At 41.0% G+C, this 22,458-nt stretch overlaps 1 protein-coding gene across 5 annotated transcripts in view; it reads left to right on the forward strand.

Moving 5' to 3' along the window:
- The window catches only part of ntrk3a (neurotrophic tyrosine kinase, receptor, type 3a), a 198,340-nt gene extending 178,171 nt beyond the window's left edge, over positions 1 to 20,169 (forward strand). For all 5 annotated transcript variants that reach the window (XM_046849856.1, XM_046849857.1, XM_046849858.1 and 2 more), the window contains 5 exons: positions 1,621 to 1,751; positions 5,837 to 6,009; positions 7,904 to 8,147; positions 17,212 to 17,370; positions 19,947 to 20,169. In XM_046849856.1, coding sequence (XP_046705812.1) covers positions 1,621 to 1,751; positions 5,837 to 6,009; positions 7,904 to 8,147; positions 17,212 to 17,370; positions 19,947 to 20,132 — 893 coding nt within the window. In that variant the 3' untranslated portion in view covers positions 20,133 to 20,169. The remainder of the gene's footprint in view (positions 1 to 1,620; positions 1,752 to 5,836; positions 6,010 to 7,903; positions 8,148 to 17,211; positions 17,371 to 19,946) is intronic.
- Positions 20,170 to 22,458: the final 2,289 nt, after the last annotated feature.

Below are 22,458 nucleotides of genomic sequence, written 5' to 3' on the forward strand. Positions count from 1 at the left end.
TAAACCCAACCCCTCACCTATCACACTAACCCTTAACCCCGCCTCTCACCTATCACACTAACCCTAAATCCGCCTCACCTATAACAATAATCCTAAACCCCGCCCCTCACCTATCACACTAACCCTAAACCCGCCTCTCACCTATCACACTAACCCTAAATCCGCCTCACCTATAACAATAATCCTAAACCCCGCCCCTCACCTATCACACTAACCCTAAACCCCGCCCCTCACCTATAACACTAATCCTAAACCCCTCCCTCATCCATTACACTAATCCTAAACCCCGCCCCTGACCTATCACACTAATCCTAAACCCCTCCCTCATCTATTACACTAATCCTAAACCCCACCCCTCACCTATAATACTAATACTAAACCCCGCCCCTGACCTATCACACTAATCCTAAACCCCACCCCTCACCTATCACACTAATCCTAAACCCCACCCTTCATCCATCACACTAATCCTAAACCCTGCCCCTCACCCATCACACTTACCCTAAACCCCACCCCTTACCTATCACACTAATCCTAAACCCCGCCCCTCACCTATCACACTAACCCTAAACCCCGCCCCTCACCTATCACACTAATCCTAAACCCCTCCCTCATCTATTACACTAATCCTAGACACTCACCTATCACACTAACCCTAAACTCGCCTCACCTATCACACTAACTCTAAATCCGCCCCTCACCTATAACACTAATCCTAAACCCAACCCCTCACCTATCACACTAACCCTTAACCCCGCCTCTCACCTATCACACTAACCCTAAATCCGCCTCACCTATAACAATAATCCTAAACCCCGCCCCTCACCTATCACACTAACCCTAACCCGCCTCTCACCTATCACACTAACCCTAAATCCGCCTCACCTATAACAATAATCCTAAACCCCGCCCCTCACCTATCACACTAACCCTAAACCCCGCCCCTCACCTATAACACTAATCCTAAACCCCTCCCTCATCCATTACACTAATCCTAAACCCCCCTCACCTATCACACTAACCCTAAACCCCGCCCCTGACCTATCACAGCAACACTAAACCCCATCTTTTACACTAATCTCTCACTTTAATCTTAATCTCCACCCTGCCCCTGAATTTTTAGGACGAGTCTCCTGAAAATAATACAATAAACTTTTGCTAAATAATAAATTCCTCATTCCTTTACCCTATCTCTCTCTCTCTCTCTCTCCTTTCATAAATGCAAAAAAACATCACCCCAGTGTAAGAAGTGTGTGTTAATACAATATAGGAACAATAAAATAGAGAATGAACACCCCTTGAACCACATTGTATTATAATAAGGTTTGATGGAAAGGTTTTGAGCAGAACTTCCACTGAGGTTTTTTGGTGGAAAGAATTCTGAATGCATCTTTATTCTAGTTGGTTCCTTTATTTCTTCCCAAAAAATTTTTCAGTCTTTAGGAGGATCTCTGTGCCTCAATATGAGGCTTTGTGGTGGTCCATGTAAAGCAGCATGGCTTTATATCGTTCATCTTTCAATTTACAAGATATTAAAACTAAACATTTGAGGGACACAGAGTCTTTGTCCGAACTGTACATCATACTGGAACCAGATCTTCTTTCTTTTTCCCTCTGCAGACGTGGAACACATAAAGCGACGGGACATCGTGTTGAAGCGAGAGCTCGGTGAAGGCGCCTTTGGGAAGGTCTTCCTGGCGGAGTGTTATAATCTCAGTCCCACCAAGGACAAGATGCTCGTTGCCGTGAAGGTAAGAGACGACCTGAGTGACTTTTATCTCCACTTACACAAGGTCAGGGCTCTTTTAAAGATCTGGTTAATAGAACCTCTGTGTATGAACCTGAGAATGATACCAGGGAACGATGATGGTGATGATGATGGTGACTATGATGATAGTGGATCAAGTGCTAGAGATCAATGTGAGATAGAAAGATCTGCTTACTATATACTGGTGGGATCAATAATACAGGAGGGGGACGTTCAGCTTTCAGACACGGTATCACGGGACACCAGTTTGGTTACTCGCCTAATGGAAAACTTTTGTAACCCTTATAATGCTGGATATGACTCATAAGGATAATATACATCAGAATTATTATTCGACAAAAAAATGCATCTGATACAGTACATGCCGTGCTCGACCCGGGAATGCAGTTCAAATGAAAGCAAAATGAAGAATTATTTTTGGAGGAATTTGCTGTCTCTGAAAAAAGCCATCCATCCATCCATCCATCCATTAAACCATCCATCCATTAAACCATCCATCCATCCATCCATCCATCCATCCATCCATCCATTAAACCATCCATCCACCCATCCATCCATCCATCCATCCATCCATCCATTAAACCATTCAACCATCCATCCATTAAACCATCCATCCATCCATTAAACCATCCATCCATCCATCCATCCATCCATCCATCCATCCATCCATCCATTAAACCATCCATCCATCCATCCATCCATCCATCCATCCATCCATCCATTAAACCATCCATGCATCCATCCATCCATCCATTAAACCATTCAACCATCCATCCATCCATCCATCCATCCATCCAACCACACAATCTGAAAGGGGTTCCAACCCATTGCAGGCACAATTTACACACACACACACACACACACACACACACACACACACACACACTCTCTCTCTCTCTCTCTCTCTCTCTCTCTCTCTCTCTCTCTCTCTCTCTCTCTCCCTCTCTGGAGCAATGATCTAAATAGGGTCCCAACCTGTAGAAGCTCACACTCGAGATAATTACAATTTTTTCAGTAAGCCTACAGTACTAGAAGGAGGAAACCAGAAAACCCAGAGAAAAACCCTAAATCATAAGGAGAACATGCAAACTCCAGGCTCACAGGGCAGAGGCTGGATTTGAACCCCAACCCTGGAGGTGCATGGAAAAAGCTTTCCAAAAATATACAGTAAAGATTAAATACAGAACTCTGCAGAATCAGAATGCAGAACTCAGGAGTTCTTTTTGTTTTTTTGTTTTTTTCTCTGTACTGTTTGTTGTTGTGTGTTTGGGATTGTATGGATTCTGCTGGCTGTGAAACAAATCGGGGATAATAAAGTTGACCTGACCTGACCTGACTCCAGGCTCCTGGATTTGTGTTGGAACTCAAAACAAAGTTGAGATTCTGAGTGCAGGTTTGATGATGGCATGATATCGAGACGTGTGAGGAACAGGATGAAGTCCAGCACCACTATCTGAAGGTCTGATGCATTACAAGCTCTTGGAAGAGTCACGTCTGGAAAGTGGAAGTTCAGTGGTTAAGGTATTGGACTTTGGATCAAAAAGTCAGGGGTTTAAATCCCAGCACCAGCGAGCTGTCACTGCTGTTTGATGTTTTTTCAGTTTTCTTCATCACGGTTCTTATAACAGGGATTTGTATCTGTTCCCTGATCAAGTTTAAGGGCTCAAACAAAGCAGATGTCCAAATGACCTCACCAGAGCAGCCTGTAGATCCTGGTCAGGTAAATCAATCAGTTGATATCTTCTGGTCTCAGCATTCAGACTGATATACAGAAGATGCTTAGATTGTGTAATCATAGCTCCACTCTTGAACCTCCATCTGTGATCTGAACCATCTCCAAAGAAGCCACTCAAACAGTCAGATCCTGGAAACATTGTTCCAGAACTTCTAACTAGCTTCAGGTATCTTATAGGTCTTTACAGTTCCTATCTCCAGATCCAGCTAAGGAGCTTCAGGGCTACAAGAAGAGAAAAGATATTTGAAATGTTCCATAAATGATGAATGATGGTTATGAAGATGCAGCTAATATCAACGCTAATATCAACGTTTACAGAAGCAACAACATCAAGATAGTGGAATAGTGTTTTTCAAACACACACACACACACACACACACACACACACACACACACACACACACACACACACGCACAGAAAACACATGAGATTGTAGCTAATACACACTTACATTCCCCCCAGCAGGTGGCCTTGGCTAATCCGGTGTCTAATAGAGAAATAAAGCTCCACCATCTGTTCTTCTGAAGCCTCCATCCATCTAAATGAGTCTGGTAACAACCTGTGACACGGAGTGTGAATAATTAAGACCGAGATGGCGGCTGTGCACCCTGAAGTCGGGATGATATGAAGATAAATCGCGTAAAACCGTCGAGATTAAACTCAAAATAAACGCTGGATTCACTGCAGAATCCTGGCCTCTGATTGGTCAGAAGGTGTTGAATTCTGTAGACCAGCAGCTCCGACAGTAGCGTAGGTTTTCTATCAATACGCTCATTATCGTCGTCGTGCTATAGTTTCCATAGCAACGGTTCATTAACAGGGAGTTTTCTGTCTGGTGGAATGTTTTATGGAACGGGGAAGCAGGAAGGAGCCTCCAGTGTCAGAGGTCAAGCTGCAACTTCTGATGTTTTGAGAATAGAGGAGTCTACACTTTTTGTGGTGAGGGGGCAGAGAGAGAGAGAGAGAGAGAGAGAGAGAGAGAGAGAGAAAAAGGAGTGAAAAAAGTAAGGGATGTAGCTGGATCTAAAAACAGACCAAGTTTGCATCATCAAGTTCGCCGATGACACGACCGTGGTGGGTCTCATCAGCAAGAGCGCCGAGTCAGCATACAGAGAGAAGGTGCACCATTTAACAGCCCGGTGTGGAGCAACACAGAGAAGAACAAAGGAGCAGCCATTCTCCACTGATCATCGATGGATCCTCTGTAGAGATCGTCAAGAGCACCAAATTCCTTGGTGTTCATCTGGCGGAGAACTTCAGAACTTCACCTGGTCACTCAACATCAGCTCCATCACCAAGAGCCCAGAAGCATCTCTATTTTCTGAGAAGGCTGAGGAAAGCCCATCTCTCCCCGATCCTGACCATGTATTACAGAGGGACCATCGAGAGCATCCTGAGCAGCGTCAGTTGTGAGGACGACTGAGAAGATAATCAAGAGTCTCTCTCCACACGCTGCATCTGCAAACCCAACAGCATTGTGGATGACCACACACACACCCCTCACACACACACACAGACACACACACACACACACACACACACACACACACACACACACACACACACAATCTGATCTGTAGCACCCGGACTCAAACACACACTTGTACTCACTTCACACACTCATGTCTTCAGCACCATCCACACTTCATTACTACAAACTGTTTACACACTGTCTCACTGTCTCGTGTTGTCCTGCACCGTCTGTCTGCACTGATGTGTTGAGGACGTTCACTAGTCCTGAACTCTGCAGCACCGGGGTTCTGCAGGAACGAGGTTTCATTTCACTGTGTACAGAGTCAAATATTAATACAGTTCATATAACTATAAAAACTTCTTGACTTGACATAAAGGGGCGAAAAAAGAGAGAGAGAGAGAGAGAGAGAGGAAGGGAGGGTGGAAGAGAAAGAGATGGGGAGGGAGAAAGAGAAGGATAGAGAGAGTGAGAGAGAGGGGGAAGAGAGAGAGAAAGAGAGTGGGAGTGAGAGAGAGAGAGAGTGAGAGAGAGGGAGGGAGACAGAAATAGAAAGAAAAGAGACATTCATGGAAAGAGTGAGCGACATAAAGACCAACAAAAAGAAAGACAGACAGATTCTTTCTCTCTCTCTCTCTCTCTCTCTCTCTCTCTCTCTCTCTCTCTCTCTCTCTCTCTCTCTCTCTCTCTTTCTTTCACAGCTGTTGTAGAATAACTACATTTTAAATCTGCTCCTAATAAAATAAAAAATATAAATGGATACAAATTTTAAAAGCTGAAGCTCTGGAACTGGAGACTCCTCCCAGTGCTCAGGATGAAATCTCATTTGAATCCATTATGGATGCTCCTCTGTGTTCTCAGACCCTGAAGGACCCCACACTGGCAGCGAGGAAGGATTTCCAACGCGAGGCCGAGCTCCTGACCAACCTGCAGCACGAGCACATCGTCAAGTTCTACGGCGTTTGCGTGGACGGAGATCCGCTCATCATGGTGTTCGAGTACATGAAGCACGGAGATCTCAACAAGTTCCTCAGGTATGTTTCTCATCAGGACTTTCTGTAGATTTTAGAGCTGAAAATTTACAATTTCCAAAAATCAGAACGAGTTCCTCAAAGTTCATCCTGCTCTGTTTATCATCTGAGCTGCTCGCTGGCTTACAGGAATCCACAATGTTCCATGCTGGATGAAAGAACATCTAGAAGAAAATGATTAGAGCACAGATAAGAGCTTGTGCAGACATGACAACGAGTTCTCTAATGAAACATCTACAAATCTACAGTACACACTATACTGCCAAAAGTTTGTGGACACCTCATATTAAGTTTCCTATGTGCTCTTTTTTGAACATCTCATTTAGGCTCCATGTGCTTTTGGAGTAACCTCCACTCTTCTGGGAAGATGTTTCACTGGATTTTGTGGAGATGTCTTTAGTTACAAGGGTGTTGGTAAAGTCAGGTACTGATGTAGGTGAGAAGTTGAGGAGGTCTGGAGTGCAGTCAGCGTTCACATTCATCATGTCAGTAGGGTTGGAGCTCTACAGCAGGAGATCTTCCACTTCAATTCCAAACCATAAGAAGCAGATCTTTATGGAGCTGCTTTGTGCACAGGGGCATAGTCATGTTGGAACAGTTTTGGATCTCCTAGTTCAAGTGAAGTCAAAATTTCATGCTCCTACATCCAAAGACGTCCTACACAATTGTGTGCCTTCAAGTTTTTGGTACCGGTTTGGATAAGAACCACATCTGGGTGGAAAAGTCAGATGTCCTATACTGGTGTGTAGTTTAGCGTTGTACGTGTAGCACGTGTGTTTCTTCTCATCTCTCAGGTGTGTTTATTCACACTTGCAGGTGTAGCTGGAACTTGCTCCTGATCTTTCCTCTGTATTATTCAATTGCTTTCATGGAAATCCGTCTCAGACCTTCTTGTTTCGCATCCACAGCGACGAAGCAGATTTCATTTCCTGTTGTCTCTCTCTCTCTCTTTGGCACGAGCGATCGGAGCTTGATGGATGAGGAACGAGTGCTCAGCGGAGGAACTGTGAGAGAAACAGGACGTGAGATGATACACTGCGTACATGGGTTCTGACAAGAACCGTCCTGGGAAGCGCCGCCAAACGCTCGCTAACTCCCGCTGCCTGGATTAAGAGGATAACATGATGACACCGGATAACACACACACACACACACACACACACACACACACACACACACACACACACACACACACACACACACACACACACGCTCCAGGGTTCCCTTGGGTTCCTGCATGCTGTTGCGCTGGCACGGACAGGAACGCCGGTTCTGCGTGATGAAGAGCGTTCGTGACCAGAATGCAGGAGGAGGATCATCACGCTTCAGAGGATTTCTTTCAGAAGTCCAGCTTCCTGTTATGGAAAATCCCACGATTCTTCCTTATTGATAATCCGAGTGTGGTGCGTTCTGATTGGCTGAGAGCTTCCCGTATTTTATCAATAAAAGGATAAAACGAACACACTAATTAAACATGCCCTGCTCTGAGAACAATCCTAATGGGTGTGGCCTAAATATTCAAATAACTAATTGTGTTTGATTGACAGATGTCTAAGATTCCATGTACAAAGTTTCTTCAAGCGGAAAAATCAGGATCCAAAATAAAGAGTTACACAGAAGTTACACGTGCTGAGTTAGCATTGACTCACTGGGTTAGCATTGACTCATTGGGTTAGCTTTGACTCACTTTATTAGCGTTGAACCACTTGGTTAGCATTAACTCATTGGGTTAGCTTTGAGTCACTGGGTTAGCTTTGAGTCATTGGGTTAGCTTTGAGTCACTGGGTTAGCATTGAGTCACTGGGTTAGCGTTGACTCACTGGGTTAGCGTCTGATAAGTCTGATAAATGTATTGATACCGAATTGATGTTCGGTATGTGGTGGTGTCTCCTGACAGAGCTCACGGTCCTGATGCCATGATCTTGGTGGACGGTCAGCCGCTGCAGACGAACGGGGAGCTGGGTCTGTCTCAGATGCTGCACATAGCCACTCAGATCGCAGCAGGGATGGTGTACCTGGCATCTCAGCACTTCGTGCACCGAGACCTGGCAACCCGCAACTGCCTGGTCGGGAACGGCCTTCTGGTGAAGATCGGAGACTTCGGCATGTCCAGAGACATCTACAGCACTGACTACTACCGGGTGAGTCGGGAAAACTGCTGCGTGTGGCACGATACCATATCATATACGAGATCAAGTTCCCATAATAATAATAATAATAATAATAATAATAATAAGAATGTTTATTGTTTATTTTGGATTCTGCACAATATTATATTATCTTTAATTAAAGACTTTTTTGTCCAAATTTTTGTTCCTGCTCTTTAATATTATAATTTATTGCTCTAATTTTTTTTCAGCTCATTTCTCTAATCTTTTTTTCATTGTCTGCGTTGTCTTTTTTTTATTACAGACAGGAATAAACAAAATAAATATCCTAAAATAATAATAATAATAATAATAATAATAATAATTATTATAATAATAACAATAATAAAACAAAATAAATAATTTTTACATCAGATTTTTTTTATATTTGAGGACTGGGTCACATGACATGAAATGAGGAACTGATCTGGGTTAGAATGAAGATGCAAGCAAGACTGGTTTGTTTGTTTGTTTGTTTGTTTGTAGTTTGTTTGTCTTGGTGTGCTTTGTTGGTATTGTTGCTGAGAGGGGAAAGAGGGGTGGCGTTTGTTACGTTTATGAAGTTTCCCTCAAGTGTGTAACAGGCTGATTTTGAGGAATAACAAACCAGCGTGATTATTGGACAGGACGCCGGCGCCGTTGTGTTAAACAAGACTTTCGCAGCTGTCAGAACGATTTCAGGACTGGAATGGAGAGTTTAGCGCACGGCCGCAGGTTTAATTAACCCGCATTACAGCCGACATCCGCATGCGACAATGCCGCCGTCACGCTTCATATCCATCAGAGCTTCCCTTCTCCTCACGGCACAGATCCGGGAAGCAGATTGGGGTCGAAACACTGAAGAGAAACCACCATGAGTGAGAGAAAGGAAGTTACAGCTACAGGATTGCTGCATGATTTAAATATAACATTTTCATTTTTAATGATGAAGCTGTTTTAGATTCTTCTCACCAGTAAGAAGAAGATGAACACGTTTATAAGGTGCTAAGAAGCTGGTATCAACTTTAATGATGAAGGTATAAATGGCTAATCATGGCACCTTCACACCTTCTGTAACCATTTGGAATCCTAACCCTGAGACCTAAAGCTGCAGAATGTACTCCACTGAAAATATGGACCATTAGACTGTCAGCATCTAGAAAGGTTCAAGACCCTGAAGAGCAAAATATATCACAGAAACCATGGAAATTAAAAGTTATAGAAACAGAATAGGAACAGAACCATGGGAACAGCAGATCCTGAAATCAAAAGACTCTGGAAATAAAGGACCCTGGATACTAAAGGTCCTTTGGTACATACGACTCTTGAAACACCCCAGGAATCCTAGGAACATTAAACTAGCTGGGAAAGCTCTAGATAGGATAGAATGCTTGGGAAACATGGGCTGCTTGGAAAAGAAAAACCCTGTAAATTTAAAACTTTGCAATTTGGGTTTCTGCTGTTACAGAACTCTGCAAATTAAACATTTTGATATAAATAAAGGTTCTGGGATTATAAATACAAGTTCAAGAGCACTTTTCACATTGTCTCAAAGCAGCTTTACAGAATTTAAGAATGCAAGTGAACGATGTGTGTTGATCCCTGATGAGCAGTGAAAGAAAAACTCCATTAGATGTTATTGGGAAGAAACCTTGAGAGGAACCAGACTCAAAAGCAGAACCTCATCATCGTTTGGGTGACATCAAGAGTGTGATTATAGTCTTTAAACACTACAGAACACTGGAGAGTGAGAACTAACATGAGCACTGGAGTGTGTGATTATGAGTGATATTCTTTCTACAGTCTTATACAGTCATTTGAGATTATGGAACAGGAGCTACTGAGAAAAATAGCTCAAAATTTGAAATCATCACAGATCCAACACCAGCTTCTCCATGCATAATTCACTAAAAACTAAAAGTTCTGGAAATATTGGACCCTGGAAAGTGAAGGGTTTGGGAATATAAAACTCTGTAAATGAAAGGTTCTGGGAATTATTATTCTTGAAAAGAAAAGGCTCTGGAAATATATAAGCCTGGAAATGAAATGTTCTGGAAATACAGATCATTAGAAAGTAAAGGTTCTGGTAATAAAGAACCCTGAAAACTGAAAGGCCCTGTGAATATAGAACCATGGAAATGACATGATCTGGTGATTTAAAACCTTGGAAAATAAAGGTTTTGGGAATATAAGTCCCTGTATATTAAAGATTCCAGGAATATAGAACCCTGGTAAGTAAATACCTTGTGAATATAGAACCCTAAAAATGAAAGGTTCTGGGAATATAGAACTCTGGAAATAAAAGGTTCTTTGAATCCAGCCCTGGAGAAACAGTATAGGATCCTGCGACCACACTATCTCAAAAACACTGCATTCAGCAAAGATAGAACCTCGGAAAAATACAAACCTAGAAGACTGGAAGAAAATGGATCCTATAACAGAATGATCCTCAAGCATGGAACTGTGGAACCCTGAGAGCATGGAACATCATAGAGAACTTATATTTATGTTGTATACCTGTTTTTAATTAGAAGAAATTTCTTTTGGCTTATTTTGTATTTTGTTCCTCTTCCATGGTGTGTGTGTGTGTGTGTGTGTGTGTGTGTGTGTGTGTGTGTGTGTGTGTGTGGCTTTTCCCCACACACCCTTCGCTAGATTAGCCATGCTATTGATTTAGCGACACAATTGCAGAATGACTCACTTCCTGTTCTCAGCATGTCAAATGCTTTCTAATTGTTCTGCTTTTCAATACGCTGCCCTTTTGAGATCGCACTGACGCTGCTCATCACCTTCCCTGACGTCTGTAATTCTGTTTTCAGACGATTCCCCTGCTGTTGGCCCCCCCGCGTTTATCTGCTCCGTGTTGTTCCACACAGGAAGGAGCTGCTGGGAGATGGCCAGACACAAATGAATTAGATTAATAAAAAGCTAATCCATTCATTTAGGCTTCACAATGCTCCGAGACAAACACACCAACACAAACAGGACACTTGCTGGCAATAAAAAAACATTTTTATTTTTTTGTAAGCAAGAAATACTCATTAGCAAAACCATCAGGAAAACCAAAAATTCTGCTCGCGGGCTATGCAATCTGCACTTTATTTAAAATCATAATCCACATAGAATGAATGATTATTTAACCTGTAACTTGTGATATTCACAACCTCACTTAATCTTCTGATTGATCAGAGGAACCCAACAACGTCTTCTACTTGAAGATTAATGCAGCACAAGGAAAGGCCTTCCTGGGAAAGAAAAGATAAAAATAAAATAATGTCTCAGTACAAGCTACAAACTGTGTGAGGTAAGTGGTAGCTCAGTGTTTATGATATTGGTATTCTGATCTGAAGGACATTTGTTCAAATTATAGCACCACCTGGCTGCCAATGCTGGGCCTCTGAGCAATGTCGGACTCTTGAGCAATGTCGGACCTCTGAGCAAAGCTGGACCCCTGAGCAATTTTGCACCCTTGAACAATGCTGGATCCTTGATGAATGCTGCCCTCTGAGCAATGCTGGACTCCTTAGCAATGCTGGACAGTTGAGCAATGCTGAACCCTTGAGGAGTGCTGAACCCTTGAGCAATGTTGGACCCCTGAGCAATGGTGGAACTTTGGGCAATGCTGGACCCCTGAGCAATGCTGGCCCCCCGAGCAATGTTGGACACCTGAGCAATGTTGGACCACTGAGCAATGGTAGACCCATGAGAAATGCTGGACCCAGAACACTCAGTAATAAAGGCCTCTGCACTGACTAGCAAGCAGCTCAGTTCAATAATGAAAAGCGAATACATTTACAAGCAAAAGATTTGAACTTTTACTACCATAAAACTAAACTTCTGACCAGCAGAAATGTAAAGCCATCATTTGCAAAGACTAAAACTGTTATCAGCACAAATGTCAAATTCCTACTAGCAAAAAATGTAAGCTTTCAATAGCAAAACTCTTAAATGCTCATTAGCAAAAAGCTAAAACCATGACTTGCAAAAAATTCAACCGTCACTGGCAAAAAAGCTAAAATTCTCATTAGCAAGAAAGACCTTTTTTAAAAGATTCAATGACTCATAAAAAAACCCGACACTGGCTCACAAGACTCAGACTTGGTTCATGTCATTGTTGTAAACAAAGCGATAAAACCTTATAATGAGACGAGATCATAAATCCTTGAGCAGTTCTGAATAGCAAAGGAAAATCTGGACTAGCAGGAAAGCTGTAGAAGCTGAGAGACAGAGAAGAGGACGAGAAATATGGCGGGACAGAGCGAGGACTAATGTCTGTTTGTTCCGCCTCATTGGCGTCTCGGGTTATGAGCTGTCTCTTGAGATAAAGGGATTGCAGTGAACCGAGAGCAGGTCTGATGATCACACTTGCCCTGTTCCCTTGTTTCCTTCACATCAGTATGGCAGAATTCACAGACTTTCCTCTTAGCACTCAATTTTAAGTGTAATTACAGACTTGGATGCTACATTTTTCTATCATTTTAGCACCTCCTCTCAGACAACGATGATTATTATGTTAAAAGATTTGTTATCAATAATTATTAGCTAAACCAGAATTGGTGTCCATGCTGCTTTACCCACTAGTTTTCCAACAGCTTTCTCCCAGACTTTTCAAAGCAGGGTCTCCTGGGAACACCACTGTACTTACATTTACATTTGCGGCATTTGGCAGACGCCCTTATCCAGCGCGACTTACAAGTGAGCAGGGGGTGGTCTTAGGGCTTTTGCTCAAGGGCCCAGCAGTGGCAGCTTGGTGATGGTGAGATTTGAACCTGTGACCTTCTGATCCAAAGTCAAATGCCTTAACTACTGAGCTACCACCTCCTGGTATTCAAATTCTAATTGGACACAAGGTTATCAAACAGAGTTAAAGTTTTTTCTTTTTTTTTTTTGTTTTGCGGGGGGGGGTGTATACAGTATATTTCCAAAAGTATTGGGTCACCTGACCTTTCCTGCTTTATGTGGATCTTTTCCAAACTGTTACCACAAAACTGTAGTCACTCATTTGTATAGACGGTGCGCTATAATAAAATTTGGCATTCACTTGAACTTGGAAACCCAAACCTGTTCCAGCATGGCAGTGCCCCTGTGCTCAAAGTGAGCTCCTTGAAGATTTTGTTTACATGCTTTGAAGAGGAAGATCTTGAGTGACCTGCTATAGAGCTCTGATCTCAATGCTGACTGCACCCCAGGTCTCCTCACCTACGTCAGTACCTGACTTTCATAACACCCTTGTGGCTGATGAACACAAATATTCATAAGCACACAACAAAATCTAGTGGAACATCTTCCCAGAAGAGTGGAGGGAATTTTAAAAGCAAATTAGGACTGAATGTGGAATGCAATGTTTAAAAATCACATACAGTACTTATGACCAGGTGACCCAATACTTTTGGAATACAGTATATGCACAATGCTTTTCTATGGACCACTGTTTAGTTGATTCAGCTCATCTATGATGTCTGTGCTCAGTTGGTATTCAAAACATGAGACATGTTTCTAAGTCCTGTGTATTCAGGTTCTAAATCTCTGACACTGCTACAGATTTATTTGCCCAAGTCCAATATTCCCAGGTCTTATATTTCATGGGTTTTATGTTCCTAGAAAACCCTCAGGTTCAATGCTTCAAGAGGTCTTAAAGTACTATGTCCAAAGTTTCTATGTTCCAAGATCCTATGCGCTTAAATTCTGTGTTTCAAGGGTGTAAATTTTACTAGAGCATTACTATCCATGTACATGTTTCCAGGTCCTTTGTAACCAGAATCCTCTTTTTTTGATGGCTTTATATTCCTTATGATACCAGAGCCCTTTGTTCTCATGTCCACAGTTTTTGTTTCCTGGGATTACAGTTTATAAAATATAACCAGTTCTGGTGCATGCCATAACCAAGACATTGTGCAACCGGGGTTCGATGTTTACATTGTATATGTTCCCAAATCTTTTGAGGTATCTAGATTTTGAAGTTCCTCTATGCTTCCAGAGCACTTTGTTCCTGTGCTGTATACTGTATTCTTAAGGGTTTTATGTTCTTGGGGTTTGATGAAGTCTTACAGTTCAGGGTGCCTACTTGAAATATTTTCAATAAAGCAGGCTTTTACCTTTAAAGATACCACACTGGCTCTTAGTAATGCTCTGTGTGTGTGTGTGTGTGTGTGTGTGTGTGTGTGTGTGTGTGTGTGTGTGTGTGTGAAGCCCTTTGTTGCATGTGAACTGCACTAATGAGCTGTGTAATCAGTACGCAGCTGCCACTTTAGAGATGAAAACCACTATAATGGTGTGGCTATCATCAAAACATCACCATCGTTGTTCATACCACAGATATAATTAACACGCTTCCATCCACACCGAGAGGAAATAGAATTCAGACTAATCCGGCCCGGTGCAGTGATGATTAAAGACACGTTGTTTTAATCGATTAGTATCTAGCTTGAAGCGTCACTTAACTCCTGTCTCTGAGCGCTCTAAAGCTGTCAAACTCCTTCAACACATTATAAAGGTGTTTTTCCTTCCTCTATTCTGTCTTTTCATCAAGGTCAGTCCTACGTTTCTGAGGTCCCAAGTTCCCAAAGCATTATGTTCCAAGGTTCTACATTTCCTGAGGTCCAAAATCTTGCGTTTCCAGGGTCTTAGGTTTCTGTTGTAGGATTCTCTAAAGGCTTCCGCCCAAGGATCTTTTGTTCTCATATTCTTGGAGACCTAAATCTTATTATTCCTTGGGGCTAATGTTCTGAGTCATTATAGTTCCATCTTCTATGTTCTCTGGGTTCAACATTCTTATTTCCTTGTTTCTATACCCCTATGCTCTCAGAGTACTTTGTTTCTACTGGTTTATGTTCCCATGGGCTTTAATTCTAATAGTGGTATGATCCATGGGTTCACTGTCATGAGTATCTTATGTTGCCAGAGTCCTTAATTTTCTGGGTTATATGTTATCAGTGCCTTAGGTTCCCCAAACCTTATATTCCAAGAGTCTTATGGTCATACAGTATGCTCCTAGAGGCCCATGTTCCTAGGGTCTTTTGTTTCCAGAGCCCTACAGTATGTCCCCAGAGTCTTATGTCCCTAGGGTCCTATGGTTCTATGTAATGGAACCTTATCTTCCAACTGTCCTATGTTTCTCGGGTCCTACGTTTTCACAGTTCTGTTTCCAGGGTCCTATATTCCTAGTGGGCTGTGATCCCAGAGCCTTATGTTTCCAGAACCTTATGTTCCCAGAGTCCCATGTTTTCTGGGTCCTACATTCCCAGTGTTCTATGTTCCCAGAGTCATTTGTTTCCAGGGTCCTACGTTTCCAGGATCCAATGTTTCCCGGGTCTTATGTTCCCAAAGTCCTACAGTGTATTCCCAGATTCTTATGTTCTCATGGTTCTATGTTTCTACAGTCCAATTTCTCCAGAGTCTTATGTTTCTAGGGTCCTTTGTTGGCAGCCGCATATGTTCTAATTAAATTTAATTCCCACAGTCTATGTGTGTTGTGCCTCAGCAAATGATCTGACCAGTGCCTTATTTTCTTAATGTGCTAAAATCGTATGTTCCTCAGAGCCTCATTTTTCAAAAGTTATATTACAAAGATTTAAAGAGTTCTGATTTTCTATTACCAAACTACCCTGTTCCAGAAGCTTATTATGCTATAGCTCCATATTCATGGTCCTGATATTACCAGAGTTTAATCTTCTCAAGGACATTGATTTCCATGGTCTATTGTTTCAATCGCTCTCTGTTCCAGAGTCTTGTTCTGAACTCGGGGGTTTACAGAGTTTGATCAATGTTCAAATATTCCTATATTACCAATGTCACAAGTCTTGAGGTTCCTATGCTATTATAGTTCTCAGGAACCTTTTATTACCTATTTCTTTATATTACACATAAGCTAAACATAAATAACTGTTATAGAATGTGTAATGTTTTATTGGTCCTGATGGTTTTAATAAAAAACTTTAATTGTTTTCTCTTCTGGTATTTGTCAAATGATAATTCTGGTGGCATGTTTTGTCTGAAACCATTTAGGACCAACTGTTTGTAGTTCACATGCTAGTATCTACTAGATGCTGCTAGGGACCAATAGGACATCATTCACTGGAGGCTTTGTTTTCATTATAATTACTAATGATCTACCAAAATGCTCTGTTGTAATGTAAACCTTTTGGCTTAATGGATTTAATGGTTAAAAGCTGGTGGTTTGTAATAGCATTTGTTGTTTTGTAGTGAAAACCATTAGAATAAAAACAAACCATTTTGAAAGCTGATATTTCTGTGACCGTGTTTATTAATAGATAACAAGTGGTCAATTTTGTGGGCAAAAGTATTAGGACACCTGACTTTTCCAGCTGTTTGGGGTTCTTAGCTTAAATGTTAGCACAAAGCCAGAAGCACACAATTGTGTAGGACGTCTTTGGGTGCAGGAGCATGAAATGTTTCTTTCATTTGAACTAGCAGACCTGCTGTACATGGATTTTAGTGGAACATCTCCTGCTATAGTGCTCCAATCCTGTTGAACATGATGAATGTGAACGCTGACTGCACCTCAGGCCTCCTCACCTTCTCAACTCCATCAGTACCTGACTTTATTAACACCCTTGTGGCTAAAAGAATCTCTACGAATCTCCACAAAATCTCATTATAACAGCAAATGGGCACTAAATGTGGTCTTATGCTCAGGTATTCACAGCTACAACCTTTAGTTTTGACACTGACCCCCAACTAAAGATAAATAATTTGTTGCATTGTCTTCCCACAAGCTATCTACTTTATGTTTATTGATTTTCTCTGCAAAACAGCTCGAGTCTGTAATGAGCGCTGCATTTCACTTTAATACAGATATTTGAAACAATATTAGGGAAATACGAGGCGAATAAATCAAGCACTAAACACAAAACTGCCAGTGTGTTTAAGTGCCATTAGTGTAAAAAACTGAAATAATTGCTTCTGCTTGTTGGGAACGGTTGTTAATTTGTCCTACTGTAATTAAAAAAACGGATGTAGTTTCATGTTTTCTGTAATGAAATTTCCTGAACACGATTCGATCATGTTCACTGTTCAGGTTTCTCCAGGATTCTATCTGACCCTCTTTTTTTCCTGTCAGGTCGGAGGTCATACGATGCTTCCAATTCGCTGGATGCCTCCTGAAAGCATCATGTACCGCAAATTTACCACCGAGAGCGACGTCTGGAGCTTCGCCGTCATCCTGTGGGAGATTTTCACCTACGGCAAGCAGCCCTGGTTCCAGCTCGCCAATAACGAGGTATACGCAACATCTGACCATACACTAATCCTCGATATGTGTTCCAGCATCCTCATGAGCACCTCTTTCCTGTTCACGGCTAGAGAAGATCGCGTTGCAATTTCTTCTTGTTGTTGAGTTTGCTAGTCAGTGGATTAGCTGTTTTAAAACATAATTAAAACTAATAAGCATCTTTTTGTTTTTTTAGTGCTAAATGATTTTTTTACTACTAGCAAGGTCTTGACTAATCGCTGGTTAGTGCAATCATTAGCAAGCTCATTCTTTCTTTCACTACTTCATTATTTGCTTTGGATAACCAGATAACCAGTACCAAACATGCTAATTTAGCCAGCAAAAGCCAGAGCATGCTACTGTATATTTATTTTATAATTTTTATATTTATTTTTACTGCTAGCATGATTATATTTTACTGACAGGTTTTGCTAATTGTTGTGAAATCAGCTAACCGCAGTGAGAATTTCTGGTAATGAATTGTGACAATGACGTTAGCGAGGACGTTAGCGTGATTTTATCAGGACGAGCCGCTGTTTTTAGTAGCATGAAAATGGAGGGCATCAGCAAAAAAATAAAAATGAGGAGAACATGGAGGTAAAACATGGGGAGAACCCAAATCCCAAATCTCCCCGAGCTTGTACAGGATCTGATTTAACAGGTCTGACGCTCCTGAATGCTTTAAGTCGTAAATCTCGTGATTGAAGTGGTGCGAAATAACAATAAAATCGGAGGAAATAAATTACTTTAACACGTTTTTTTTTGCTGTTTTTTTTACCCACGCTCCGTCCGTTTCTCTAATCGAACCCGAAATGCGAGCAGGTTTGTAGCGTAGCGTGGAATCGCACCATCCTGCTGTGTGCGTTATAAAATTCCCCGTCGTCTTGTCCCACTTATTTTCCATTATCTCCGCTCTGACACGGCACGCGTTCCGAGTAAATCCCAGCGCGCCGGGCGTCAGACTCCGAGCCAGAATTACGACGAGGCTCTATTTTAAGCGTAGCCCGTGGCTAGCGTATTTAACCGCGAGTGAAATCAATTAAGGCTGAAAGCTGAGATGATGAGAACAGAGCAATTAAGTGACACAGGCTTCAATAAGGCGACAATGGCTCCGAGTCAAATCAGGCGTAATGAGGAAGACGAGACGAGGCACGGCCTGTCACTTCCTGCTGTCCGAGAAGACAGAAACGTAGCATCACATGCTAATGGGTGGCTTGAGTTTTCTCTAAGTAGCATGTTCCATATGTTGTCAAGTTAATTACACACACACACACACACACACACACACACACACACACACATACACACAACAGTCATTAAAAACAAACATATATAAGTCCAAATCAATTGCACATTTTGATGTCTGGATTTGCTAGCAAGTAGATTAGCTATGCCAAACATGCTAATCTAGCTAATCATGTGGAAAAGTTAAAGGCTTATTAGCATGGTTTAGGTTTATTCTGTTTGTTTACCTTTTTAGCTAGAAGTGAAATTAAAAACACTTTATTGTCCCCAAAGAGGACGTTTGTGTTGGACTCAAGGTCACTCATCACTATAAAATTAGTAGAATCACGACTTGAACGCCGCTGCCTCTATGCAAATTGCAGTGGGTTCATTACGCCGGATGTCAAAGCTACTGCCTAAAAATCATTGTTTTTTCTCAAACTTGGTTTCTTTGCTGAAGGAACAATTATTGATTTTTTTCCAGAGATTAGGTATGAATGCGTGAGCTCCAAATTTCTTTCCTTACCTAATTTCTTACTTTGCTAATAAGAAGATTAGCCATACGTAACATGCTAATCTAGCTAACCAGGAGTAAAAGCCAGCCAAGGCTAATTAGCGTGTATTTTGCTAATAACAGAGTTCATTCCAATACTGCAGTCTGACAGGTTTTGCTAATTGTTGTGAGATTAGCTTCCTGCTGAGACCCAGCGAATTTCTCCTGAGGTAATAAATCATAACGATAAAGAGAACGCTAGTGAGGACGTTGGCGTGCTTTTATCCGGATGAACCGCTGTTTTCATTGTTCTGGAAATGGTGAAGGAAAGGAACATGTTAAAACAAGGGAATGAGTGGAAAGATGTGGAGAACCATGGGGAGAACATGAGGGAGAAAATGGGGGAGAACATTTTAAAAAATTGGAAAACGTGTGGGAAAAATGGGGAAGAACACAGGGGAGAACATGAGGAAGAAGATGGAGAAAAACATGAGAACATGGGGGAGTACACGGGGAGAACATGGGGGAGAACATGGGAAGAACACGATGGAGAACATGGGGAGAACACAGGGAGAAAAATAGGGTAGAACATGGAAGAGAACAAGGGGGAGAACACAAAGGAGAACACGGGGTAGAACATGAGCAGAGAACACACTCTTCAAAATCATAAACTGTACACAGATCCATTTCTCGTAGATAAAAACCCATTTGTTTTTCCACATAATTTGTTTTATCTGTTTATCTGGAACAACACAATATTAAGAAGGCGCTCATTTTCAGGTTTATTTTTAAAGATCTCTCACACTCACGAATTTGTCCTTCATCTCTCTCTCTCTCTCTCTCTCTCTCTCTCTCTCCCATCCTGCAGGTGATTGAGTGTATAACGCAGGGGCGGGTGTTGGAGCGTCCTCGCGTCTGTCCTAAGGAGGTTTATGACGTGATGTTGGGCTGCTGGCAGCGAGAACCTCAGCAGAGGCTCAACATCAAAGAGATCCAGAAAATTCTCTTTGCTTTGGGAAAAGCAGCTCCGGTTTACCTCGACATCCTCGGCTAATACAACCGGAACCCGGAACCGGAACTGGACCACGTATATATATTCACAAACACACACACACACACACACACACACACACACACACACACATATGAGCAATGGGACGGACTTAAGTGCCTGCTTCACCTTTCCAAACCCTGGAGTCGAGTCTTTATGGAGCACTTTTTCCTTTTTTGTGCAGATGGAAATGTAAAGTTCTACTGAACCTCGATCTGGAGACCAGATGGTTCAGCCGTATGGGAAGTTCATGCTTTTTTTTTTGTTGTATTTTTTTTTTTTTAAGTGTGGTTAAGGGGTTAAACAATAACCATCTTTTATGAGATCCAACGACCTCCAGATCTTCTGGGTCTTCTCAGTAACTACACAGAAGTGAAGATCTCCAGCGTAGGCTTTTTCCTTACTGAAAGCAGGACCTTCTCGGCGGATTGCGGGACTTTGGAGGCGTGACGGAGCGGAGCGATCGTGGCGAAGGAGTTTATTTCACACAGAATGTATATACGATGTAAATTCCTGTCTCTGTATGGTAACTTATTACTTTTTTTAGATCGCTTTAGTTCCTCAATGTGTCGTTAAAGTGAGTGAATTCTATCAATATTTTGATATGTTGATTATTTTCTCCCCCTATTTCAATCAAACGATCTTCATCTCCATTCTCTTTTTAGGCGTGCGATGTTCTCCAGAAACGAGTTTCATAGCAGGACGTTCATGTCCCATCTCAGTTAAGTCGGATAGTTAGCATTTTTGCAGTCGCACCAGAGAGTTAGCGTTAGCATGCGAAAAGTTTGTGTGTTCACATGACACATGGGTCGATTAGCACGTTAAACGGAAGATTCGGACTGTTCTGGAAGATACCAGATGTATGAAACGGCTAATCTCAAATCATGGCTAACTGGAACCATTCAAAACAATAAAAATTATAACATTAATACGCCTAAATAAGTACTTTAGCATTTAGAAATTTCTACATTGTGATCCACTTTTTGCAAACGTTGTGTAGCAGCTAGCTGTGCAGAGAAGATCCATACCTTTTTTTTTTTTATTCCTAGCTATCAGTTTCATCCGTAGTACGTCATAAAGCGAGGTGAACAGGTATCGGTAGCTAGGTCGCGAGTCTTAGCTAGAACGCCAACTTATATGTTATGTTCGGTTTGCGATTTCACTGGTCATGTTTGAGAGTTAGCATTAGCATGCTGGTGCGTTAGCATCAACCCTTAACCACAGTTTGTACAGGAAGAGGATTTTTAGCAACAGTATTTAGCAAACCTGATCGCACACAATTTTCTGAAAAGTTGCGAGAGCAAGTTTTTGGTGAGTTTTCGTCGAGTTTGAAGGATGAAATAAATAAATAAATAAATAAATAAATAAATAAAACACAAATAAACAATCTCTGATCTGTAATGTTCATATTTACAATTTTACAATAGAAATAATTGAACAATAAATCTGAAATCTGAAATCGGCCCAAAATGGTAATGTATTACTCAATTTCTAAACATTTTCTTTTACTTTTATCTGCAAAAAAAGAAGAAAAGAAACAATACTGGGTTCAGTTTTTTACATTGTTTTTAAAGAATTTAAGTTTTAACATTAGTAGCAAATGCTCACCAGACTTTTTTTTATTATTATTTCTATATTTAAGTTTTCAGCTTTGTTTTTATATATATATTTTAAACCATTTGACTTCACGCAAAAAAATCTGTTTTTAATATTTCTCCACAAGACACCGCATCAAAAAAGTTCAGAAGAGCTAAGCTAGCTTTTCTTAATAACATATAAAGAGCAAAAAGGAACAGATAAAAATGTGTATCTTCATAATTTATTACAATTTCATACCTGCTTTTTTAAATATTTAAAAAATAGTTTTAAAAAGTGTTATTATTTAAGAAGAAAACACCAAAAAAGAATGCTTACACACACACACACACACACACACACACATATATATTTTATTATATATTATATATTATATTATACATAGTAAATATCATATATATATATATATATATATATATATATATATATATATATATATATATATATATATATATTTTTTTTTTTTTTTTATTTCCTTTAAAAGGCACAATTATTTTAGTTCTTTTTGTATTTGCTTTTTAGAGGAGGTGAATTTCACTGTCATTTTAGTCTCTAATCAAATAAGTATTTTTTTTTTAAATATTAATTTATCTATTTATTCATCCATCCATTTATTTATTTACAGGAAACAGACGATGGTGTTGTAAATCTCAGGAAAATCTGACATCATTATATCATAACTCAGGAGAAGAAATTCTCTCTCTCTCTCTCTCTCTCTCTCTCTCTCTCTCTC

The sequence above is a fragment of the Silurus meridionalis genome, chromosome 5 (genome assembly GCF_014805685.1).
Source record: "Silurus meridionalis isolate SWU-2019-XX chromosome 5, ASM1480568v1, whole genome shotgun sequence".
In the NCBI taxonomy this organism is placed as follows: Eukaryota; Metazoa; Chordata; class Actinopteri; order Siluriformes; family Siluridae; genus Silurus; species Silurus meridionalis.